General features: G+C 53.2%; 1 protein-coding gene across 1 annotated transcript in view; it reads right to left on the bottom strand.

Moving 5' to 3' along the window:
• Window positions 1-9,028: 9,028 nt before the first annotated feature.
• The window catches only part of LOC103668052 (annexin A8), a 17,659-nt gene continuing 4,536 nt past the window's right edge, over window positions 9,029-22,151 (bottom strand). Inside the window, exons 2-12 of the mRNA XM_040624602.1 lie at window positions 21,036-21,126; window positions 19,939-20,033; window positions 18,517-18,630; window positions 17,660-17,750; window positions 16,870-16,949; window positions 16,319-16,378; window positions 15,693-15,786; window positions 15,349-15,444; window positions 13,631-13,689; window positions 12,376-12,498; window positions 9,029-9,823 (exon numbers count right to left, since the gene is read on the bottom strand). Coding sequence (XP_040480536.1) covers window positions 9,764-9,823; window positions 12,376-12,498; window positions 13,631-13,689; window positions 15,349-15,444; window positions 15,693-15,786; window positions 16,319-16,378; window positions 16,870-16,949; window positions 17,660-17,750; window positions 18,517-18,630; window positions 19,939-20,033; window positions 21,036-21,126 — 963 coding nt within the window. The 3' untranslated portion in view covers window positions 9,029-9,763. The remainder of the gene's footprint in view (window positions 9,824-12,375; window positions 12,499-13,630; window positions 13,690-15,348; window positions 15,445-15,692; window positions 15,787-16,318; window positions 16,379-16,869; window positions 16,950-17,659; window positions 17,751-18,516; window positions 18,631-19,938; window positions 20,034-21,035; window positions 21,127-22,151) is intronic.

Genomic DNA, 22,151 nt, shown 5'->3' with positions numbered 1-22,151 from the left:
CCCCCCCCCCCCCCCCCCCGCTTCAGTTCAGCCTCCTCATTTAATGAACTATTTAGATAAGGGATATCTTTCAACCTGTATGTCAGCTCCAATAGATTGGTAGTGGCTGCTCTAAAAACTGGGTCTAGAAGGATTCTGACCTAACTGAGCACAGAGGGGAAGAATGTCATGTTCGATTAGCAAAGCCTTCCGTGCCTGCCAGGGGGCGAGAAGTGGCATGTGCTTCACAGCATTTGCTCTCTTTACACTGAACCATTCTAAGCTCTGAGAGGGGCCCTGCTCAATAAGATACCCGGGCCCTCAACCTGTTCACGGTGTAGCAGGGATGATGAACTGCCAAGTGTCCCCAGAGCCATGGTTGGTGCCCTGGTCGAGGCGGATGTAAGTATCGCTATGCCATCCTGTTGAAGCCCGTGGACTTTGGAATTGGATGTTCTTCAGTACACATCCTGCTTCTGACACTTAACTGCTGGGCGGTCGTGGACTAGTTATCCAAATGCTCTGAGCCGTGGACTAGTTACCCAAATGCTCTGAGCCGCTCTTTCTTCAAATGTAAAATGAAGATAACACCTATCTCACCAGGTAGTGTGGTCATTAAATGACATGAGATTTTGAAGCATTAGACGCTTACCTTATAGTAATGATTACTGTTATAATTATCACTGGTGTGGGAACACAGATAGGTCCCTAAATTTCGTGTTGGGTACGGAGAGTCTCCACAGAGAGGCCTTGTTTTGAACGGCAAGCGGTATCCAGGCAGCCTTCAGTAGAAGAAGACAGAAGCCATTCAAAAGAGGGGAGGACATTCTGTTCCTTGGTTAGGGAAACCTGAACTATGGAATAGAAAAAAAATATATTAGGGTCAAAATTCAACACAACTTTCCTGAAACAAAAGTAGACTTGAATTTATTGGCTGAAAGAAAAATTGATACAGAGTGGTCAACACTGAAACAGATGCTAATAAATGGATGTTTGACTTCAAAGAAAAAAAATTCCAAGGCTATGTAGTGAAAAACCATCCCTCCAAAAAGGTAAAAAAAAACCACCCAAAACCCAAATCGAAAGAATAATCACACAAAAACTCAGACAAAGAAAAACACTTTCAAAATGGCAGAATAATGACCTCTGAAAAGACACATCTTCATAAAAGCAACGAGAACACTAGTGAAAATTGTCAAAATCAACTTTTTTTCAGAGCTCTGGAAATTGACCAAAGGCTTTTGACAATCTGAGTGTAATTGATTCAGGAAAAACGGATGAGTTGTGGTAAGAATAGCCAAGCTTCGTGGTCTTTTAACTTGCTTTACTCCCGTCCTCCTTTCAAAGTCCATGGTGCATTTGCAAACTAAAACTCTTACAGCTACGGTAGGGAAAACCAGCAGCCTGGCAATCACTGGAGAGGACAGAATGGGTTTGGAGCTTTCCAAAATACCCCATTCCCAGAGAATTATCACTATTTGATCTGACAGTTCCCTGGAAAAGCTCCCTTCTTAGGGATTATCTTTATTTGACATGGCTCGGTGCTTGCTCTGTGCAAACAGCCCTATCCTGAGGGCATTTGTCAAAAACAATCAGCAGCCTGGGGTAGCAATACCAGCTGGGGCTAACACGAGGCTGATCAACACACTTAAAAGGAAAACCTGGTGAATGAAATATTCACAGGGACTTGGAAAAGCTCTGGCATATTCCTGGAATTGTAGAAGGCCACATGCATGTGCTGGGTTGTACACATGCCCAGGAAAGACCTGTATAGGGCTTAACCTATGACTGACCTTGAGGCTCTGAGCAAGCAGGAAGTAAAGACAAGACAGAGGTGTAAGTTGCTTGCTAGCGTGTTGGAGACATACCTCAGCACCCCCCCCCCATGCAATTCCATAGCAAAGGTCGGGGGACTTAGTGGTTCAGGTACTAAGGGAAGTCTCTGTCCAATCATTAGGTGACCACTAAACCAAGCAAGAAGAGACATCAGTAGCTACATGTGACAACGAATATAGAATTTCGATAATTAGTCTAGCAAAATCACGAAGCAAACAAACAGAAACAAACAGCAAAGGCATCAGCAGCAACGAGACGAACCCTGAAAGAGGTTTGTTGTCTGGAGTTGCCACATTATACTATTTAAAATGTCAATTTTCAAGAAAAAGAATTATGAGAGATGCAGGGAAATGGTAACACATGGCCTATTCACAGGAAAAAAAGTAGTCATTAGCAGACACCGCAATTACTGTTAAAGGACAAAACCACATAATCTCAATAGATGCAGAAAAAGTACTTGACAAAGGCCAATACCCTTTCATGAGAAAAGCACTCAACTAACTAGAAATAGAGGGGAGCTTCTGAAACCTGAAAAGGGGTATCTATGATGAACCATACCCCATAATGGTAAAAGACTGAATGCTTTCCTTCTAAGACCAGGAAGAAGGCAAGTAAATCTGCTCTCACCGGTTCTGTTCCACATGGTGCTAGAGGTCCAAGACAGGGCAATTATGCAAATAAGTAAATAAGTAAGTGAAGAAACAGAAATAATTTATATCCACATTGTAGAGGAAGAGGCAAAGTTATATTCACAGATGAGGAATTCACAGAATAGCTATTAAAACTGATAAATGAGTTTAGCAAGTTTGAAGATACAAAATCAATATAAAAAATATAATTTTATTTGTATACATAGCAACAGACAATCCAGATATAAAATTAAGAATACGATTCCATTTTTAACAGCATCAAACAAATGCTTAAGAGTTAATTTCATAAAAGAAATGGAAAACATATTTTGAAAACCACATGGCACTATTAAAATAAATTAAAGAAGACCTAAATATATAGAAAGATATTCTATATTCATGGATTTGGAAGACTCAATAGTGTTAAGAAGACATTCTTACAAGAACTTTTATTGTAGTATTATTTCCAATAATGAAGGACCAAAACACCCTAAATGTCCGTTGACCAAGTCTTGCATTTACTGTGTCACTCAGCAGTCACATTCCCGGGCATTTATCAGAGACACTAACGTAAGTCCACACAAAAATCTGCACACAAATGTTCACAGCAGCTTTATCTATATTATTTCTATTGATGGATAATTTACATAAAGTGAAATGCACAATTCTTAAGTTTTACAATTTGTTGCGTTTTGGCAAATCCGTGCCTGCCTGGAGCCCCCAACTTTATAAGATTTAAAATATTTCTAATATCCCAGAAAGTTCTTTTGTGCCCTTTCCAGTTTATTTCTGCCCTTCAACCCACCCCTATATCTTAGGGCAAGTGCCAGTCTGATTTCCTTTGCTATAGAGTAGTGTTCGTATAAACGGAATCGCACGCTATACGCTCCTTTATGTTTGGCTTCCTCTGTTCAGGAACATGTAGCTGAGAGTCTTCTGTGTTGTAATGTGCATCATTTCCTTTTTAATTGCCCGCTAGCGTTTCCTCGCATGGATACACCACAATTTATTTATTCATTTTCCTGTGATAGATGTTTGTATTGTTTCTCATTTTGTCTTTTATGGCTAAAGCTTCTATGAACATAGCCATGCAAATCTTTTTGTAAGAGATGAGTTTTCACTTCTTTTGGACAAAACCCAAGAATGGAATGACTGAATCATACAGTCAGACGTACGTTTAAATTTATGAGAAATGACTAAACTTTTTTCTTTTTTTAAAAAAAGATTTTATTGATTTATTTTAGAGAGAGATAGAGAGAGGGAGAGCACGAGCAGGGAGGGGGCAGAGGGAGAGAGAGAATCGCAAGCAGACGCCACGCTGAGCACAGAGCTGATGGTGGGATGGGGGAGAGGGGGCTCAATCCCACGACCCTGAGATCATGACCTGAGTGACATCAAGAGTCTGACGCTCAACAGTCTGAGCCACCCAGGCGCCCCAACTGAGTTTTACATCATTTACTTTCTCACGGCGAAATAGGTGGGCTATTTGATTTTTAAAAAAAGATTTTATTTAGTTCTTTGAGAGAGACCTAGAGTGAGACAGATCACAGAGGGAGAGGGAGAAGCTGACTCATTCTTGAGCAGGGAGCCTGATGTGGGGCTTGATCCCAGGACCCCGAGATCATGACCTGAGCTAAATGAAGGCAGATGCTTAATCAACTGAGCCACCCAGGTGCCCTCACGTAAGTGTTTTTGCAACCTAATTGGAGCAAGCTGAGGCCACGCAGCACTCCAGAGCTGGTGTACAGGAAAACACAGACTTTCCCGTCCCAGTGGTGCAGAGGGCCAGGGTTCGTCCTCCACGCCCCTCAAGCCTTCTCCCCCCCCCCGGGGCAGGTGTCAGCCCCTANNNNGACAGTTAGCCTTGCAGCCACAAGAGGGCACTGTGTGAGCAGGTTTCTAGGCCAGCTTGGTGCTGCCGGCCGGTGGATTCCGTGCTGGGTGCGGGCAGCAAGGGCGGTGGTGTTGGCTCTCCAGCAGCAGCGGGGGGCTTTCTAAGTCACGTATGGCTGCACGGGGAGGCGGGGAGGAGGGCAGAGCAGTGCCTTCACCCGCGATGTAGAAGGGCCAGCCAGTGTGTGTGTTCCCTCCAAACTGGTGGCCCCAGAATGGTACTAGATCATAGCCCAAGCACCAGGAAGGGGCTAGAAGAGTAACAAAGGTGGTCACAGGACAATGAGGCATCATCAGACAGGGCCCACTTTGGCCCAAATCCATGAGGGACTTGGACACCTCCGTGGGGCCATGAAAGTCCCTGGACCCTGGCATGCAGGCCCAGGGCCCACCGAACTAGCTCAGCTATGAAGGAGCTAAAATGGGAGTGGTCAGCCTTGCTCCTCACCATGGGGTCAAAGATGCGGTGGCCCGGGGCTACGTCAAAACTACGTAAAAGATCGCCCCAAACCAGGACAAGAGGTGGCCAAGGCCAAGGGAAGTCGCCTCAGGACCACAGATGACTAGGCTGGAAGGTTGTTGGACCAGCCTCAGCACTGGGCTCCCTACCTCCAGACTCATGCAGGCAAACTCCTTTTCTGTGGTGTTGCCAGAAATCTTCCCCAGACCCCTCCCAGATGCTCCCCTGATGACCCCTAAAAGCTCCCATTGTCCCTGGAAATACTTTGAGCTTCTCAGTCTGTTAGCTTGAGTCTGCCCTGACTCCACTCCTGACAGCACCTTTATCTTTGGACTCTCCCACCTCAGGAGGCGAATGTACCATTCCTATAACCTGATAAAGACCAGATGCCCTGCTGTGTCTGCATTCCTCCCTCGGCCTGGATTGTTCTCCCCTGTCTAGTCTACCTGATAAGCACCGAATCTGCTCAAGACTCAGCTCCAACATCACCTTCCTTAAAAGCCTTCCCTGCTCAGCCCTGACCTGGCGGCAGGTGCAGTGCGTGGCCATGGTAACAGAAGTGTAGGGTGGGTGCTGAGCAGAAATCCATTCTCCTCCCTTTACTCCTTTGCTGAGATGATCCTGATTTTGCCCAAGTATTCAGTCCTCAGCAAGGTGACACTTCCCCTGCTCAAGGATAAACCCGAAAGAGGCCAAGCCCCATAAGCTCGCCCTCACCCTCCGGCATCACGAAGCTGATGCTGGTGGGCACAGGTCTGGTTCTGGCCGTGTCTGCGCGCCCCACTGGACTGGTTGTTGGTGGGGGGGTGGCGAGAACACGCCCCACTGGGCTTGTTTCATCATGCAGTGTTAAACTGAAATAGGGCCTGTGCCACGTAGGTGCCAAAGGAATGGAGAGAAGCTGCCTTCCCCCTTAGATCTTTTCAGGATTATTTTCATTAGGGCTGGCAGAGTAGGCTTGCCTCCTCAGAGAGTCCAGGAGGCCAGCGCGTCTTCTCAGAATCAGAGATGATGAAGGCTGGGCTCAGGTGCCCTGGTTAGACGGGACTTCCACCCGCAAAGCCTGTCATCTTGTTTGTTTTCGTTCATTCAAAAATATTCATCTGGTGCCTGCTAGACGATAGGCACTGAATGTTCAGGAATGAATAAAACCAGGTTCCTGGGCTCCTGGGCTCCCAGCTTTTTGGAGGGAGACGCACAAGCAAGTATTATTCTCTGATGCCATAAGGGCATGGATTCTTCGTAATAGAGAGACTTTTGAATTGTTCACAAGAGCACCCGCTCTGGATAGTTTAAGAGGAAAAGAAATTTATTTATTTATTTAATTTTATTTTTCAAAGATTGTATTTGTTTATTTGACAGAGAGAGAGAGAGAGGGAGAGAGAGAGAGAGAGGGAGAGAGAGAGAGAGGGAGATCACAAGCAAGGGAACAGCAGACAGAAGGAGAAGCAAGCTTCCCGCTGAGCAAGGTGACCGACACAGGGCTCGATCCCAGGACCCTGGGATCCTGGCCTGAGCTGAAACAGACACTTCACCGACAGAGCCACCCAGGCGCCCCTGGAAAAGGAATTTACGAAAAGCCATTGGATAGCTGACAGAATCTGGCACCAAATGAAAATTCTGTCTCAAATCATGCCGTAGGACAAACTCTGAACTTGATGTACTAGGTCCTTCTTCCGCACCAGCTGGCATTGCTAAGAAAGAGAGCAGGTCTAGTGTCCAAGGATGAGGTGCCTTGGATTTAAGGATAGAGGGGGAGTTTATGAGTATAAAATCTCCTGTAGAGTTAGGAAAGAACAGTTTTCATTCTAGACCTATGACAAGGCCACAAGCAGGGAGCTCCTAGCTTCTCATTTTTCTCTTTTGCTGAAATCAAACTGACCAGACCCCAAATTATCTTTAAGGGCACAGATGCATTTAAAAAAAAAAAAGGAGAAAGAAAAAAAATCCCAGAACAATTGCAAAAGTACCTTAGGACTGTGTCTGTTTTATCAGAAGTGTCCAAAAGATTATTCTAGCAAAAAGGATTTGGAGGTGCCAAGGACACGTTCAGTGTCCTGGCCAAGTCCCTTTGTCAGCCAGCGTCCCCTTCCCCTGCCGCCACGACAGCCAGCTGGTAACAGCTAGCTGGCGGATGCCCCCAGCTAGACAGGAGCCACCTCACGGGGAGGCCACACCATCACCCATGCTGCTCTAGCTGAGACCGCAGGGGAAGAGAGCATCTCTCTAATCTCAGGAGACCTGCTTCTGCCCTGTGGGGCCAGAGGGAGCTCCGTTGTGCATCAGGAACGATGGACGAACTTGCAGGGCTCCGCTAAAACGGCTCCCCCTGCCGGGCACGGAGCGGACACAGCAGTATTTGCTGAGCTGTCTCTGCGGCCGGGGCTTTGCTCGAGGCTCCTGTTTGGGGCTGGGCCGCAAGACAATCCTCTGCCCAGGGAACCGGCATTCCGAAGGGATTGTGCGGCAGAGAAATCCTCTGAGTCTTTTCTAATGGCAGAAGGTGACTCAATGACTCAGCACTGAAAGAAAGTTCAGGGCAGGACTTGAATTAGAAAAAACAAACTTACTATGGACTATGAGAAACAAACTGAGGGCCACAGAGGGGAGGGGGGTGGGGGAATGGGATAGGCCGGTGATGGGTAGTAAGGAGGGCACGTATTGCATGGTGCACTGGGTGTTATACACAACTAATGAATCATCGAGCCTTACATCAGAAACCGGGGATGTACTGTATGGTGACTAACATAATATAATAAAAAATCATTATAAATAAAAAAAAAAAAGAAAAAACAAACTTAAAGAATGAGGACCACCTGAGAGCCTGGCCTGGGGCCACAGAGGTTAGCACCAGGGACAGCAGCCCGCCCTGCGGGGGGCCTCTGGGACCCTGCTTCGGCCCCACCCACAGCTGCATTCAGGGGGTCAGGGGTTGTTCGATTACTTAAACTACTTATTGATGATTTAAGACAATGGCCCCTAATTCTTGGAGCTTCTTCCCATGGACAGCTGGGGGCTGTGTCCCCTTCCCTCGAAGCTTCTTTGACCGGGACTTGGCGAACGTGATCTGTGGGTCTCCTGAGGTGCATCCCAGAAGGCCATGCAGCACTGACCTGCCCTGTGAGGAGCCCCACCACCCTCCGCATGTGGACGAGGCTGCATGTAGGTGTGCTGGCCGACACTTCCAGCTGAGCCTAGCCTTCCAGCCGCGTGAGTGAAAGAAGCCTCCAGATGATTTCAGGATCCTGCTGTCGCGTTGTCTTCCGCACAGTGTCCCCAGACTTGCTGGAGAAGAGCTCAGTTATCCACCTTGGGCCCTGGCTGGATTCCTGACCTGCAGAACCCGTGACCACCATAAAATGATGGTTTTACACCGGTAGCTTTAAGGTGGTTTGAAATGCAGCAAATAGCTAGGACTTGGTAAATGCATCCCTGCATTTAAAGTGAGGGAACCGAGCTCAGAGAGAGAGAGGAAGTCATTAGGACAGAGTCACACAGCCAGCACAGGGCACAGCTGGGGTCTACCTCTCACCTGTGTGAGCGCAGAGGCCCTGCTGTTCCATCCCTCCGATCTGCCTGGCTCCTCGGGGTCATACTTTAAGAGGCAGTTTGCAAACTAGAACATATTCAAGGGATGTGGCCCCACCAGGCTCCAGGAGGGACAGCTGAAGGGACTGGGGACGTTTGGCTTTGACAGAAGATGTCTTAGTGGAATCTATGGGTTGTCTTCAGATAGGCAGGGAGGATAGGAAAGGACAAGCATTGTGGCCCTAGATGGGGAGTCGGGAGCAGAAGGCTGTGTGGGGCAGGGTCTGGCTCGGTTAAAGGAAGAGCTCTGCTGATCACTCCTGTTGGAAGAAGACGGGGCTGTCCAAGGAGGATGGGAGTCCCCATCCCTGGAGGCGGCCAAGGACAACTGGATGCCCCTGGGTGAATGCTACGAAAGCAAGGCAAGCCACAGGTTGGAACAGGAGCACAAGACTTTTAGAACTCCCCCCACCTCTGAGAGATCAGGATTTAGGCGATAGGAAATATCCTCACTTACTCGAGTTGTCCCCAGGATGACTGCGGGCACAGTTTGCTCAACGTGTCCCCACGGGGAAATGCCCACCTGTGTACTCAGGTTTGATTCATCCCCTCCAAAAGCTTTTTATAATCACGTCTTTTATGAACACTGACAAATTAAATCAGTCCTACTCTGGTCACTGCTAAAAACCCAAAGGCACTTAGATTCGAATGTACCATCTTTATTATTCTGAAAAGCACAGCAGAGGCGTCTTCGCGTCTTGGCATGGGGTCGGGATAAGAGATTCCCCACTCTTGTGTCAGGGAAGGAAAGCGCAGCTCTTCTGAGCCAGGACTGGCTAAGCCTGGGCCGCTTTGAGCACAGTGTCCTTGGGTCAGGACATTGATTTGCAGCTTTCTCTGTTAGACAGGGAGAGAATTTTCATTCTGCCTACAGCCTAATGGTTTTAGATGAACGGATGTTGTGGCATCCCGGTTGGCCTGAATGCATGTGCTTCTGTCTCAGCTGCTCACATGTGTGCGCTCTGAGACATACGGGCTCTCCCAGCCTCACTGGTGGCCTTTCAGGGAGGTTTATCAGCTGAGCTGCTTAATAAAATTCCTTATTCCCTGGTCTTTTCTCTGCAGATCCTGATTTAGTAGATAGGGTGGGGCTGGGTGTCTGTGTAAGCTGGGCCCAGGCGGCTCTGGGACCAGTTCAGCTTGGGAAGCTCCTGGGTGGGGAGGAAGAAACAGCCCCTTCGTGCGGAGGTGTTTGTCAGGCCAGATTATGCTAAGGTTGGCCCTGCGCTCACACCCGGAACTGACGTGAAAGTACCGGAAGCTGGGAGATAGAAGACTGAAAGGCAAGTTGGGCCCCCCACCCCCCAATCCATGGCCCAGGTTGAGCAGGCAGGGCGCGGTGGCTCTGGCTTCTTGGCCTTTGCTCTGTCCTGAGCCTTCAGGACTCGCTGCCCACCAGGTTCAGCAGGGCGTTCTTGTAGTCGCCACTGGTGTCTCCCTGAGGACAGGAGGGACAGGGGAGTCACAAGGGGTATTTGTCAGCTGCGGTTATTACTAGGAGTCGTGCTCCTTGGGGAGAGGTCTGGCACATCCTTGTGCGGGGTCCTATGACGCAGGCCCACACTAGGTCACCCGTCTTCTTGTTGCCATCTCAGGATACTTCTTTGTATCTCCTTTTGATTCCCTTACTAACTACCGGGGAGCTTAATGTAGGAAACGAATCGCAGACGCAGCCCTGCTCTGCAGCAGGGAAGGCATTTCGATGGCCTCCTAGCCGCATCGGCTGCCCCAGGGCCCTTCCCCACGTTCGGCTCAGGACACGAGCGTGCCCAACCATTCATTTATTCGACACCACCCATCATTTATTCAACGCCTGCAGCTGCGGATCAGGGAACCGAGGCAGCAAGCAGGCTGCCCAGTGCCACACCTGGAGGCAGGGGGTGCAGTGGGGAGAGCCTGGGCTTTGGGGCCACGCAGAACCTGGACCACAGCTCTGTCATGCACTGACCCTGTTGCTGGGACGAGTCCTGTCACTGCCCTGAGACCTCTTCTCGCCTATCAAAGGACGGTGATGCTGACATGAGCCTTGCTGAAATGTGGTGAGGCGTGCACAGCAGGAGAAGCGTGGGCTTGCCTGCACGGCAGCTGGCTCACGTAGGGGTCAAGTGGCGTCTGTCTCCCAACGGGATTGACCCCACACGGCCAATGCTGAACCCCATTTTTGTAGTCTACCAGGTCCCCCTTGCTATTAGGCAGGTCCTGATAGGTCCGGCTGGCCCGGGATCTGCACACAGAGCCAGGGGATGCCGAGGAGGGCCTATCACCCAACTCTTTTTTTATGTGCTTGAGGAAAATGGGAGCAAGAGGAAGGCCACTCGGTGAGTGATGGGGCTGGGCTAGTTCCATGGTCCTACGCGCTGTAGCAGTTTCTGCTGCATGGGAATCACCTAGTCCCTAACTTTTAGCCAAATTTGCTTGTACAATCACTTGGGCCTGAAATCTTCTGGTAGATTTTCAATCACATTTTAAATTTCTCCCTTCCTTCTTTCCTTTTTCCTTCCTTCCTTCCTTCCTTCCTTCCTTCCTTCCTTCCTTCCTTCCTTCTTTCCCTCCTTCCCCCTCCCTCCCCCTTCCCTCTTTCTTTCTTTCTTTACATGATTTTTGTAATACAGTGTTTTTGTTTTTGTGTTGTTTTGTGCTTTTTAGAAAATGATTCATTTTGTCTATCTTTTTAAATGCGTGTGTCTAAAGTTACACATGCGGTTTTTATAAATTTTCCTATTAATTTCTAGGNNNGAATGCTGGTATCACTGTTGGAAATCCTTTTTGCTTTGATGACATCTACAGAGAGTGGTCTATACTAAAAAGAAAATATTTGGCCACCTGAGTCACAATTTCAACTCACTTTTCTTAAGTGACAACTGTAGGCAAAACCTAAAGAGGGTGGGCCTCTGATATGTCTAGACAGGGGACGTTATTATCGATTATATTGATCGTGTGCGAATTAGCCTGCTAAGTCTTTCTCCATCACGAAGTCTACACCCTGGACGGGTCAAAGTGATCCCTTTCGCTCAGTGTGGCTGTGCCTCTGAAGTCTGACTGTGGCTCCGTCTAACTGTGGTGGTGAGAAGGTAGACGGCACAGAAGCTACGGAAGGTTGAAAAAATTCCTAACACCCCCTGGAACTGGATGTTGGCAAAGCCATCAGCAGCCCGGGCTGGTCTGCGGGTCGCCCTCTTGTCTTTTGACAAGACTGGCTGGAAAGCCAAACACCAGGCAAAGAATAATTCCGCCCCTCACCCCCACCTACCCACTGCCCCTTTCTGAAACATCTTAAAGCAGAAATGTCTTTTTAACATGTTGTGAGCTATGTGTGTCTTGGAAAGTGTGGCTGACAGCGGACATTTGTAGAGTAACTAGAGACTTGACTTAAGAGCCAATGGAGACTTAGGGATATACTTCTCAAGGTTTGACTTCTCTTAATGAAATGATCAAGGCCTCGTTTGCATTAATTTCTAGAAGAGCTGTTTCTCTCAACGTTACGGCAGTGTGATGGTGTGGTGGTCACTGTGCGTTTTCTCAGCTCCAGAACGTTCACTGACTGGCATCTGGTTAGGTAAGCTGCTGGAGCCCATCTGATTTATCTCTGTAAAATTGTACTGCTAGGAGTACTTCAGTCTGGATTTTGAAAGCTGCTGCCCGATTCCTACTGAACAATTACTGTCATTGACATTCAGTTGTGGTCTCCTTAGCAAGTGCTCCTGGTGTCGTTTCCACCGGGGCAACCATAACTCAAGTGCAAAGCCCACTCTGGGCACCAAGCACAGGGGCCTCCATGGTCTGGTCTCTGTGCGTCCGCCCAAGCCCCCTCCAGGTCCTAGCCACAGTGACCCGCTTGCCGATCCCCATACACACCGTATGGCCATGAGTGCACGGGTATGACCCCCGCTGGGAGGGGATGGACACATGTGATGTAGGACTCTGGTCCCAGCATCCGCATCCCCCAGGAGTGCCTCACACTTGGGGTAGAGTTGGGAACTCCCGACTTACTGCGATCATGCTGCCAAGGGTCTTGCCGTACACCTTCGAGAACTGACACTTGATAAGATTTAAGTCAATCTCGCTCCTCGAAACGATGTTTCTTATCAGGGTCCCATCGCGCGTCCCTGCTCCCTGGGCAAGACGAAGCAACCAACCATCACTGCCTGCCTTTCTGGTGTGTCTCTGTGTTGACGGACACATCTGGGCTCTGGGGCCGGGGGGCTTTCATAGGGGGCTGGAGACGCGGGAATGAGCCTCTGCTTCAAGAGGGAGAAGCACTGGGAGGGGTGCCTTAGTGATTCAGGGCTTCTGTTCCCTTCATCTCTTCTCCCTCACCCACGTTTCTGCCTCTATTGGGAGCCAAATGCCCCAAAGTGCTGTTTGTGTGTGGATTGCCACATCGGATTCTAGACTCGGAACACTCACTGCTCCAGGAATAAGACTTCTTCCTAGAGGGACAACGTCAGGAAATCCAGCCTACGTGGCCAATTCACAAGCAGGATCTTCCTGCCTACTTTCATCTTTAACTAGTCTCCTGTCAGATGGCGCCAATGGCCAAGGGAACCCCACGCCCTCTCTCACTTCCTGGCCAGAGAACTTGGGGCTCTAACTTCCGGTGGTGTCAGCGCACAGAAGGTGGGCACTGACTTCGGGCTCAGGGAATTCCTCTGACCATCTTCCAGTTTGGTTCTAGGTGCCAGAAACTCCACCTATACGAGTGGCTGGGATGTCTGTTTGAATGCCCTGTGCAGCCTCTTGGACGACAGACAAACCCAGCTCGGCCCCCCTGGCAGGCGCATGGAAGTTGAGTGCCGCGTGTGCCCATCTCCCTCTGACGCCCATTCAAAGGGCGCCTTCACTTCCTGGCAGTGTCGACCTGTGCGCTCTCCAGGAGGTCACGTGATGGATGAACAGGACAGCTGGGCTGGCTTGGGTTCAAATGGAGGCTCTGCCAGTCACCCGCTGTGTGTGACCTTGACCACAAGCCTCAGTTCCACCATCTCTATGACACGGATTCACAGGATTGTGGTAAGAGGTCGGTGCAATGCACACCTGTGAAAACACCTGCTCCAATCCAGCCCTCAGGAGATGCGGCTTCCCTTCCCCGGACTCAGTTTACCCTTTGAGAACTACGCATTCTGATCACTAGAGGCTGGAATTAGAGCAGACCCAAGTGTGGAAGGCAGTGGTGGCTCTGAACTTGGCTTTGCAGTTGGTGCTGAGTAGGGCTGAGAACAGGGGGCACAGAAGGCAGAAGAGTTACCTTCAAGGCGTAGTACAGTCGCTCTGCGAAGTAGCTGTGCAGGTTCCGGGTGCATTTCACTGGCAGACAGGAGAGCTCTGTTAACACCACGGCCGTAGGGGGCATTGCGTACAAGTGTGTTTATTTACGCCTTGCCTCGGATCTTAAGTGCGAGCATTATGCAGCTCTTGGCCTATTTATTGACGTGTTGCCTAGTTCCCAAACGAGAGGCTTGGCATTGGGTGGGGTGGGGCAGGGAAGGAAGCCTGCGGCGCTGGGCACAGGTCCAAAGGCACAGAGCGGGCAGGCGGAGGGTGAGGTGTAAATGCCCTGGGGTCTGCGGGGCTGGCCCATCTGCACATGGCTCCATCCAGGGCAGCCCCTGGGCTCTTACACCCCAGGGCCAGCTTTGCCAGGAATCCAGCCACTCAGCTCCACAGAGGAGCCGTAGTTATGGTGACCACTGGCCTCAGAGTGCCCATTCTACTCGTCACTTAATCTGGAAGGTCCCTGTGTTTGAATTTCCATGTGACAGTGGGGCCCAGCCCTGGAGCACTAGGGCACCCAGGGACATCTGGCCCAGAGAGTGGGCCCCTGTTTATTGAGACTAGGCATCTGGGTAGGGAGCTTGGCCCTTTGGCTCAGGGCAGCAGAAAGAGCGTGGGCTTTGCATGAAGGAGGCAGGTGTTCGAGCTGCCCTGATGGCATGGTGTGACTTCATTCTTTGACCTGCCTGCCTTGCACTGGCCTCGTCTGTGGAGTGAATGGTGGGAGTCTTCTAGGAGAAGGGAACAGGCAGTGCCTGGCCCCGTAGGGCGCTGGACACCTTTGCTTTGCCCTGCCTGAAGATTTATTCAAGACGTTGTTCAAACTCAGTGCAGGGGCTGACTCGCCGAGATTAGAGCGGGGGGTGTGCTGAGCTGCTCAGCAGTCAGAGCCTGCGGGGGACGAGCAGATGTCCCAGTCCACCCCGAAAGGCCTGGACACTTTGTGGAGTTCCCCTGGCTGCCTGGCACAGAATGGGGACAGCCTGGGGTGGAGGGGAGTGCCCTAGGCCTGGGGCCCTGACCTTGGCTCCACCATGGGAGGGAGGACAGGTAAAGTCCCTCTGCCCCTGGGCCTCAGCTCCTCACTGTGCAATGACTCCTCTCACTGGGACCTCAGTGCTGCACCCCAAGATGTGGTCTGGAACAGGTCCTCCTAAGTAGACCTGACGTCATGCTTGAGGGAAGGCTGTCAGTGCTCCCCAGGGTCAGAGCATCAGTCACTGAATTTGGACTCCTACTATACATCATTTCTTCAATGAGCCACTGAGACAGAGACCAGGCCCCTGGCTAAGGTCGACAAGCGACTTTCTTTAGGGCTTTATAATCAGAACCATTCGTTCCCTGTGTGGCTGCTGCGGGTGAGCACAGGCCCTGGGTCATGCATAATTGTGCAAATGTGCACACGCATTCATATACTCACAGATTCTCACATGTGCCATGCTCACACTCATGCTCGCGCACTCACACAGCACAGGGATTATGGGGCAGGACACGGCATACTGAGGACACGAGGGTAGCAGAGTTCCAGTGTGCTGGGCTGAAGGGTACGTGTGTGTGGCCTGGAGGGGTATGGGTCCCTTGAGGCAGACATAGGGACCCAGTCGCTTGCTATTGCCACCCTGGGCACTGCCCCCCCGCTGGGCCCCTGGCCGCGGACGCTTGCATGTCTGAGCACTGAGCCCTGTCTCTTACCCACTGTGAGCATCGCCTCCTCCAGGGAGCCGTGGGTCTCACTCTTGATGCTGTCCTCAATGCTCTTGCTGGCGATCTTCTCATATTCCTCAAACACTGTAGAGAGATGTCTTCTCTTAAGGGATGTGCAGATCTCAGTGTGACGCCCCCAGTGTCTCAGCTCTGAGACTGCACATCCATGTGTCACCCCTGACCCTTGGTTGCCAGGGAAAGGGTCCCAGTCTCCCTGGCTCTCTCCCCAGCATCATGAAAAGACAAGGATGCACACTGGATGGCCTGCGTGAAGGGACGGGCCCTGCAGCCAGGGCACCCTGCTGGAACCCTGCCCCCTCCCTCCCGGGTACCTCTCATCAGGTGCGTGGCACTGCGTGTGCACAGGATGGTGATGAATTTCATCTCGTCGGTCCCGTGAATCTTCTCGCCCGCTGCGTACAGATCCTAGCATTGCGGCAGCCACAAGAAGTCAGTAAAGGAAAGCAAGGAGGTGAGGGTCAGCCCCCATCCACCCACCAGGTCAGCATTCTCCTCTTGCTATCCCTGAGAGGTTAAAATCTCTTCTGGATACTGGGTCAGAAGCTCCTCTGGGAACTCCCCTGCCTCCCCCTGGAGCTTTGCTCTGCCTCTGGGCATCTCTAAGCACTCTGCCAGCAGACCGAACTAGAGCGATCTGAATAGTGCCATCTGGTCCCCAGGTTCATGCGCTGTTCCTGCTAGGACAGAGCTTCAGTGGACCCCTCCCACATCCCTCCCCTTCCTGTTCCTGAGTCTCCCCAACACCCTCACTTTCCTTCTGGAACACCAGAGGGTAAAGGTCTGCAGAGAGCTGAGCTGGGTCCCAGCCTAACCTAGTGTCAAAGAAGACCCGAATGGACAGAGGGGCTGGGTGAGGCTTCCAGACTTTTGCCCCCAGAGGATGGGGCAGGTGGCCCACAGGGCGGAAGCTGCTGAGGGTGTATGTACGTAGCCTCACCTGTGCATCTTGGACGGCCTGTCCTGGGTCCACAAAGCCACTCACATCATCCCTGCTGCCCTAGGAACAGAAGGGGTGGCTGTGTCAGCAGGCTAGCCCAGCAGAGCAGCTGGGGCCGCGGGGAGAGCCGGGCAGGAGGGCAGGGAAGTCTCTATTGCTTTTTGGCTGGGGGACTTTAGCAGGCTGGTTACCCTCTCCAGGGCCAGATTCTGTCATCTGTAAAATGAGAGTAGTAAGGGCTGCCTCATAAGGAGCTGGGGGATTTGGTGAGCTAAAGGAAGCGGAGTGCCAGGTGTGGGGTGTGGTGTGTAGGACCTGCCAGGTGACAGGGCACTCTCCTCCCAGTTCTGGGGAGCCACCTTGTGGCTATGTCAGGGACATGCAGGTGTGAGGATCTTCCAACCACTCTGAGAGGTATCCAAGAAGCCCAGGCCACTGGGGCTGTACCGAGGCCCTGACTCCACCCCACTCCACCCCAAGAACCGCTCCCTGGAGCCCAGCTGTTGGGGTCCTTCAGTGCGAGGCACGCCCAGAAGCCTGGGCTCTGATACCTGTAAGAGGCACACCAGGATCCTCTCCAGGTAGCCGCTGGTGTCTGCTTGGATGTCTTCCTCCAGGCTGGACCCGTAGTCTGCAGGGGAGACAGGACCATGAGGCACAGACCCACTTTCCTCCTCCCAGCCCCATTTCCCACACTTATCCCAATCAAAGCCTTCTGGTAAGGACGTGTCAGTGGCGTGGACACACTGCCCAGGTGTCTGAACGGTAGCAGCTCCACCCCCAGGCGGTCATTCAGAATGAGAAGCAACCCGGCTCGAAGCGCAGTGACAGGCCAGGCCAGAGAGCCCGCCGGGGCTGCCGACCGAGCTCCACTTCATTTGAACCTTCAGGCACATTGTCTACCAGGCAGAGCACATGGAGGCCAGGCTGGCCTCTGCTTGCTTTGCATCCCGTAGGCTCCATGATAGTTGGCCTGCAGTCCACGGCCCCCATTGCAACAGGGCCCTGCACGGTCTCCAGGGTCAGCGTGTGCCTGGCCAGGAAGGAGCCAGGTGCTGACACAGCCCGGGACCCACAGCGCTGCCAAGCCCTCGAGGGGCAGAGAGTGTGGGGTACATGTCCCTCTCCCCAGCACCCCTTGGGCTTCAGGGGGCTTAGAGACCATCAGGCACAGGACTGGGCACACAGCAGGTGCTCAGCACCCAGGTGTAGAAAGGCCTGGAAAGGGTCTTTTGCAGCAAGGCCCAGTGCACTGCTTGTCCCTCATCCCCTACTAAGCTGCCAAAGCTCGTGGCCATTCCCACGTGAGCCTTTACGTCCAGGCCCTGCACCCTCCCTTACCCTCCTCGTAGGCCTTCATTATCTCCCGCAGCTGGTTCTTGGTCCGAGAAGCCAGGATTTCAATGATGACACCCTCTTTGGTCCCCAAGCCCTGTGGACAAAAATCTCTGTCTGCTGGAGAGCTCTGCCTGGGCTCGCCTGCTCTGTCCACACCCTCTTCTGTCAAGAGGCGAGAGGAAGAGCCCCAGAAGAACAGTCAGTATGCTGCCCCCTCCGATGGGGGCCTCTGCTGGAGGGCGTTACTGGGGGAAGGTGCCCGTGTTGGTCTCCAGGGGCGGCTCCTGTGGGCAGGTGAGGCGATGGGAGAGCTCTGTCTCGGCTCTGCCCTCGGTGCTGGGTGGTCTCCAGCATGCCACTCCACCTCGCTGAGCCTAGGGGTCCTCATCAGTCCTCAGGGATAAAGAGCCGGCCCACCCCGAAGGTGCATTAGCGAGAACAGATGGGGAATGCAGGGCAGGCACAGCCCGTGAGTGTCCTTTCAATGGAGATGATTATACTCGCTGGACCCTGACTCCCTCCTCACTCTCTGCGAGTGCTAAAGGAGCAGTGGGAGTCATAGGAGATCCGAGGGACCGGGCAGAGACTGCAGATGTCATCCTGTCATCCTGCACACCTGGTCTGGCACTGTCCTGAGAAGCGCTGAGTCTGGCGCCCTCGTGGCCGCGTGACGGCAGCCGCCAGCCCGTCTGGGCAGCAGGCTGCAGGCTCACCGGGCTGGGCCATTCCAAAGGGTGGCTGGGCGGGAGCTCCGAGGTCCCAGTGCCAGGCTCTCTTGGGGAAGGCGTCCCCAGCAGCGACCCTGCCCCCCAGTCCTTGTAAGCATTTCTGCCCCTTCCCCACCCCACCTGCTTAGTTACCTGCATGGCATCGTGCAGCTCCTTGGCTTCGTATCTGTATGGTGGGTACATGAGGGCCACGATGAGCCTCTCGAACTTGCCACTCAGCTCTGACTGCAAGGTCTCGGTGAGATCCTAATGCAAGAAGGACAGGCAATGATCTGGACGTGGTGCCCCCCTGAGTACAGGGAGCTGGGTGGCAGCCAGTCCTGGAGGCGTGGGCGGGAGTCCTGTGGGCTCTACCATGAGCTGGTGCTGGGGTTTCTCGGGCCAGCAACGTAGCCTCTCTGAGCATTAACCTTACCTGTGAAAGGGAGACAGTGATTCTCCTGCGTTATACCATTGCTTAGAGGACTGGTGGAGAGATGTGTGTGGCTCGACCCAACTCTCAGTGTGGTGCTGGGCACAGTGGAAGCCCGACATACGTGTTTGCCGTTGCTCGCCATCAAATCCCGTCATAGCGCACGGGCACCCGTGAATGCAGGACTGAGTTAAGGACTCGATCTCAGGGCGCTGGTCTCCGCAAGAAGCCACAAGGCCACACCCTGCTGTTGTGCACAGCACAGTGAAGGACCAAGGGCCTTGTCAGACCTGGACTTAAATCCCAACCTTGTTGCTTACAGGCTGTGGGATCTTGAGCGCTTACTCCTGGAACCTCAGTTTCCCCTGATACTGAATGCAGAGAATGATGTGCAGTTGTGAAGATGAAGAGAAAGAAATTATTAAAAAAAAAAAAAAAAGCGCGCATTGGCGCCCCCCTGGAATGTTCAGGCTTCATCATTCACCTTCCTGCCTTAAATCTCCAAACTAAGGACCCGCGGCGACAGAGGCTCTGGCAGCCACGTGATGTGTGCCTTTGTTCCTGTGTTTACGTAGTAACCCCAATGCCTGGCTCTGTCCTGCGGTGGTGGAGGGAGGGAAGAGAGAAAAGCATCCAGCGCATGGGCTCCCTGCCCCTGGAGTTCCCTCGAGGCAGAGGGAGCCAGCACAGACACAGAAGCTCTGGCATGAAGAGCGCGTCCCACACCGGCACCTCTGTGCGTGGGTGAGATGGGCATCCCAGGCTCTGGGACCAGGGTGAGCCAAGAGTAGAGGCAGGGCCACAGCTCAAGGATGGGGCCATGGAGCCAAGGTACAGGAGCTCGGTGAGAGAGACGGGGGTGGAGGGGTGGAGCGGCCCGCAGGCCTGCTGCCAAGCCAGGGGTGTGGGGAGCCGTAAGTAACGCAACCAGATAAAACAGAGGGTGGCTAGTGGAATTTCAACTTCAGATACACAATTAATAATATGTTTAGTATAAGTATGCCCTATATGCCCCTTGCTTTTAGAAGCTGGCCTCTAGACAAGGGTCTTGTCCAGAGCGAAGCTGCTTCCCAGGCTGTCTCCGGCCGTAGCAGTGCCCCTAGCGCCCCCTCCCCCATGGAAAGCCTCCTGTCCCGCTTTACCTTGCCAAACTGTGCCTTGAAGGACTTGGCGATTTGCTGCCGCTGGGCGTTGCTCCTCTTTGTGAGCACATCGATGATGGCCTGCTCGTTGGTCCCTGCAGGGGTGCACAGTGTGAGCACCCCCACTGCCCCTAAGGGGGCTGAGGAGGAGGGAGGGCAGCTGCTTGGGGGTCAAGCAGTGGGCACCCGCGGCCTGGAGAGCTCCCAAACCTGACGATTTTCATGGTGTAGAGAGGACCCCTAGGCAGTAAATCCTTCTGTCCTTCCCGCACCTCCCGCCCACACGGTGTTGGGGTGCTGCCCAGGGCCAGTCTCACAGTGGTAGAATCTGAGGACCCTCTGATCATCTGGTCTGCTCCGGACATCCCCGGGGCCTCTGGTGCTCAGACAGGAGGACCTTCTACTCTGTCCTCTCTCGTGCTGGTGGCAGTGGGGGCAGGTCAGGACCGAGGCCCCAGCAAACTAGATCTGAGTCCTGGCCCAGCAGCCTCGTTGCCAGGGCATCTGCTCTCTCCTTTGGGAAGTGGAGGGAACAGCAGAGATCTCACAGGAAGTAGAGGCCATGAACATGCCGCCAAGGTTCATCTAGAAAGCACGGCAAGCCCTGGCTGGCTTCAGGAATGCGCGTCCCGGAGACCGCAAGGAGGCTGCCTGTGCCCGGCCCAAGCAGAGCGGGGAAGCTACGAAAACCGCGCGGCCCAGTTCAGCCCCGCAGAGCTCCCAATGTCATCCCATCCAGAGTTTCCAGGGACACACAGGTCCAGAGTGCTTGAGGCCATTCTGTGAGTGTGAAAGCTCGGACCGATTGGGGTGAAGTTGCCTACGCAAGGATGCCCAGGCACGCACAGCATGACATCCCCCTCCCACCCTCATGACTCAGCCTTTCTCTTCTCCAGCCATGTCATTGGGTGGGGTGTAGACTAGTGATGCTGGGGCGGGAGCGCCCGAGCGCTTCTCTGGGCCGGGAGTCCATCTCGCGAGCGTGGTGTCCCCTGGCCGCCCCCCTCCAGAGCCGCGAGGATCGTGGTCTGGAGCAGAGCGGACAGACCCCAGAGAGGCACAGCCCTCCGCGGGCAGGTCTGCGGACATCCACTCACCGATCCCCTTCATGGCTTTGTAGAGGGTCTCCGCGTCAGGGTCCGGGTTAAAGTGGGGGCTGCCCTTCACCGTAACGCCCTCCTGTTCCATCTGCAAAAGAATCCAGGCTTGTTCAAAGTGGGAAGGCCCGGGGGGGCGGAGCAGATCACCAGCCCACTGGGTGGCCTGCCCCTGCCCAGTGACCACCGGCTCAGCCCCCGCAGGCCGGCGGCTGAGGCTCCGGTCCCTCCTGCCCCTGCCTGGCTGGGCTCTCCCTGACTGTCCACCTTGGGTGAAGGGAGGCCTGAGGGGTCCTGCTGGCCCAGACCGCAGCGTCTGGATATGACAGTTACCAGCAGATACGTGTCGAGGAAGGGGCGCCTTGGTCCTCTTGCCACTAAGTTGCCATAAGGCTCTCTCACTTCGGGGCTGTGGAAGCCTGGGCGGTGGAAGCCTGGGCGGTGGGGGTGGAGGCCCCGTGCGCCTACGAGGTGCCTTGGCTAAGGGAGGCCTGTCCTGTCAGTTCGGCCGTCAAGGAGGACGGAGGGGCCTCTTGAGGAGGAGTGAGGCAGGGCCAAGCTGGTCAGCGCCGCGGGGCCATCCTGAGAGCGGAATCTCAGCCTTCAGCACCAGTGCCAGCCCTGCGGAGTCGGGGTACGTGGACTCTTGACGGTGGCACTGTGGCCACTTTCAGAGCTGCCACCTAGCCTTTGGTGTCAGGAGGAGGGAAGAACCGGGAAGAAGTCCTAAGAAGGGGGGCTGGCCTGAGAAAGGACCAGCAGTGGTTTTATTGGGGTGACAAGGCACGACAACGACCGTGGGTGTGCTCCTGGCCACCTGGCTGTCTTCAGAAGGGTCCTACATGTCTCCCTGCCTCAGCCTTCTTGCCTCAGACCTGCTCTTGGAACTTTTGTGATAAGATTCCCGAGGCTGGGGGAGGTTTACCTGGGGTAACGGGAGCTTGGGAGGAGAAAGGGTGGGGCTATGGCCGGGTGTGAGTACAGGGGTACAGAGGAACAAGAAGGGCAGTGCACCCTACGGGAGGTAGCTTTCTGGGGGTGAGGCAGGCTGCATCGAATCTGCTGGGGGGTCTGTGGCTTAGGCGTCAGCCTCTCAGGGGCGTCAGCTGTGTAGGG

The sequence above is a fragment of the Ursus maritimus genome, unplaced genomic scaffold (assembly GCF_017311325.1).
Source record: "Ursus maritimus isolate PB19 unplaced genomic scaffold, ASM1731132v1 scaffold_7, whole genome shotgun sequence".
In the NCBI taxonomy this organism is placed as follows: Eukaryota; Metazoa; Chordata; class Mammalia; order Carnivora; family Ursidae; genus Ursus; species Ursus maritimus.
The sequence above is the reverse complement of the archived record's forward strand: the minus strand, read 5'-3'. Positions and strand labels throughout refer to the sequence as shown.